Genomic DNA, 1,651 nt, shown 5'->3' on the forward strand with positions numbered 1-1,651 from the left:
TATATTGACATTGATTGATACACACGCAAACATGGTTTTCGAAAATTCCCGCCAAATCACTGAACGTTTATCGCCGGTAAATATACCCAGTAGTAAGTACTTCATATAGTTTAATATAATTATTACAGTAATGAACGCTGTCCGCGATTCAACGCAGTCGGATTGCATACCCGATGACTTGACCCGGCCGTCACACATTGACCGCTATCTCTGGAAGTCGTATAACCTACCGGAAAACTTTACTAAGATGATTACTAGATGACTGACCTGTAGACACCCATAAAAAGACGGCTGCTATATGATTTGCGTAGACGCCCAATTTTAGTAATGAACGTTGTCCGCGATTCGACGCAGTCGGATTACCTACCCGATGACGTGACCCGGCCGTCGCACGTTGTCCTACCCGAATTACTACGGTGCACGTCATTCGAGGTGAGTGACCTGCTAGAGAACCAAACAAATACGGCGGCTACATGATTTGCATGGACATCCGACATTTTTTAAATTTTTCACGTTATGCCGCGTTTTCGACGCAGTCAGATTGCATACCTGATGCCGTGATCCGGCCGTCTCACATTGTCCTATCCGGATAACTGAGGTGACTTACCTGCTAGACACCAACAAAATTGGTTTTTAAAGTAGTAAGTTCGGACCTTATTCGCGTTCCCCGCTAAATTTCCCCTACTTTGTTTCCGGCGGGCCCGTCGCGTCGCTCCACGTCGCGCGTGTCTATCGATAAATTTTTAGAAAAATCGAGTTTTACTATATGCGCCCGCGTTGTGCCGCTCTGGAAGCGGGTGAGTCACGCCCGCCTGCCGGTAAATCATTGGTGCTCGCACTCTGGGTCGTTCGACCATTTCCACATTCTCAATTTCCTCTACCTCGAAGTCGTCCTCCACCTCTTCATCAAGGTCAAACACTTCCACCACTTCCACGTCACCATTCCACTCCACCTGACCACCGACCACTTCCATGTCCTCCATCTGGACCTCCACTACTTCCACGTCCTCTATCGGGACCTCTACTCCATCCACGTCCTCTATCGGGACCTCCACTCCATCCACGTCCTCTATCAGGACCTCCACTCCATCCACGTCCTCTATCGGGACCTCCACTCCATCCACGTCCTCTATCGGGATCTCCACTACTTCCACGTCCTCTATCAGGACCCCCACTTCTTCCATGTCCACCACCACCTCCATCTGGACCTCCACTACTTCCAACTCCTCCTCTCCATGAACGGCATCCCCTTCGTCCACCTGGACTTCCCCAAGTACCTAAAAATTAGGTTGAGTTTAGAGTAGGTACAATATTAAGGTATTGATAATTCAAAATTAATATATAATATTATTTTTGTGCGTGCAATGTCAAAATCCACACTCAAAGAGATCTGCTGGGCAAACATAATTTATATCGCATGGTTACTGTAATCATTGTTCAATTATTTATTAAGTAATAACATATGGTTTGTGGGTGATGTAGCAAAGTAAGTAAGCGTATATGTATGTTAATTAAATTAGCAGCGGACCCAGTGAACGGTGAAATGTATTTTTGTAGCCAAGAATAACAATAACAAATGCCTGTAATAATATAATAACCACTGTAACCATATAACAAGCATAATACTACTAAATTCCATTGAAGGTGTGTG

General features: G+C 45.4%; 1 protein-coding gene across 1 annotated transcript in view; it reads right to left on the reverse strand.

The window, feature by feature from the left end:
* Positions 1-936: 936 nt before the first annotated feature.
* Positions 937-1,651, reverse strand: part of LOC103308590 (protein argonaute 3-like) — a 6,226-nt gene continuing 5,511 nt past the window's right edge. The window contains exon 2 of the mRNA XM_008182255.1: positions 937-1,277. Within this exon, the coding sequence (XP_008180477.1) occupies positions 937-1,277 (341 nt within the window). The remainder of the gene's footprint in view (positions 1,278-1,651) is intronic.

Source organism: Acyrthosiphon pisum, unplaced genomic scaffold (assembly GCF_005508785.2).
Source record: "Acyrthosiphon pisum isolate AL4f unplaced genomic scaffold, pea_aphid_22Mar2018_4r6ur Scaffold_20712;HRSCAF=21911, whole genome shotgun sequence".
In the NCBI taxonomy this organism is placed as follows: Eukaryota; Metazoa; Arthropoda; class Insecta; order Hemiptera; family Aphididae; genus Acyrthosiphon; species Acyrthosiphon pisum.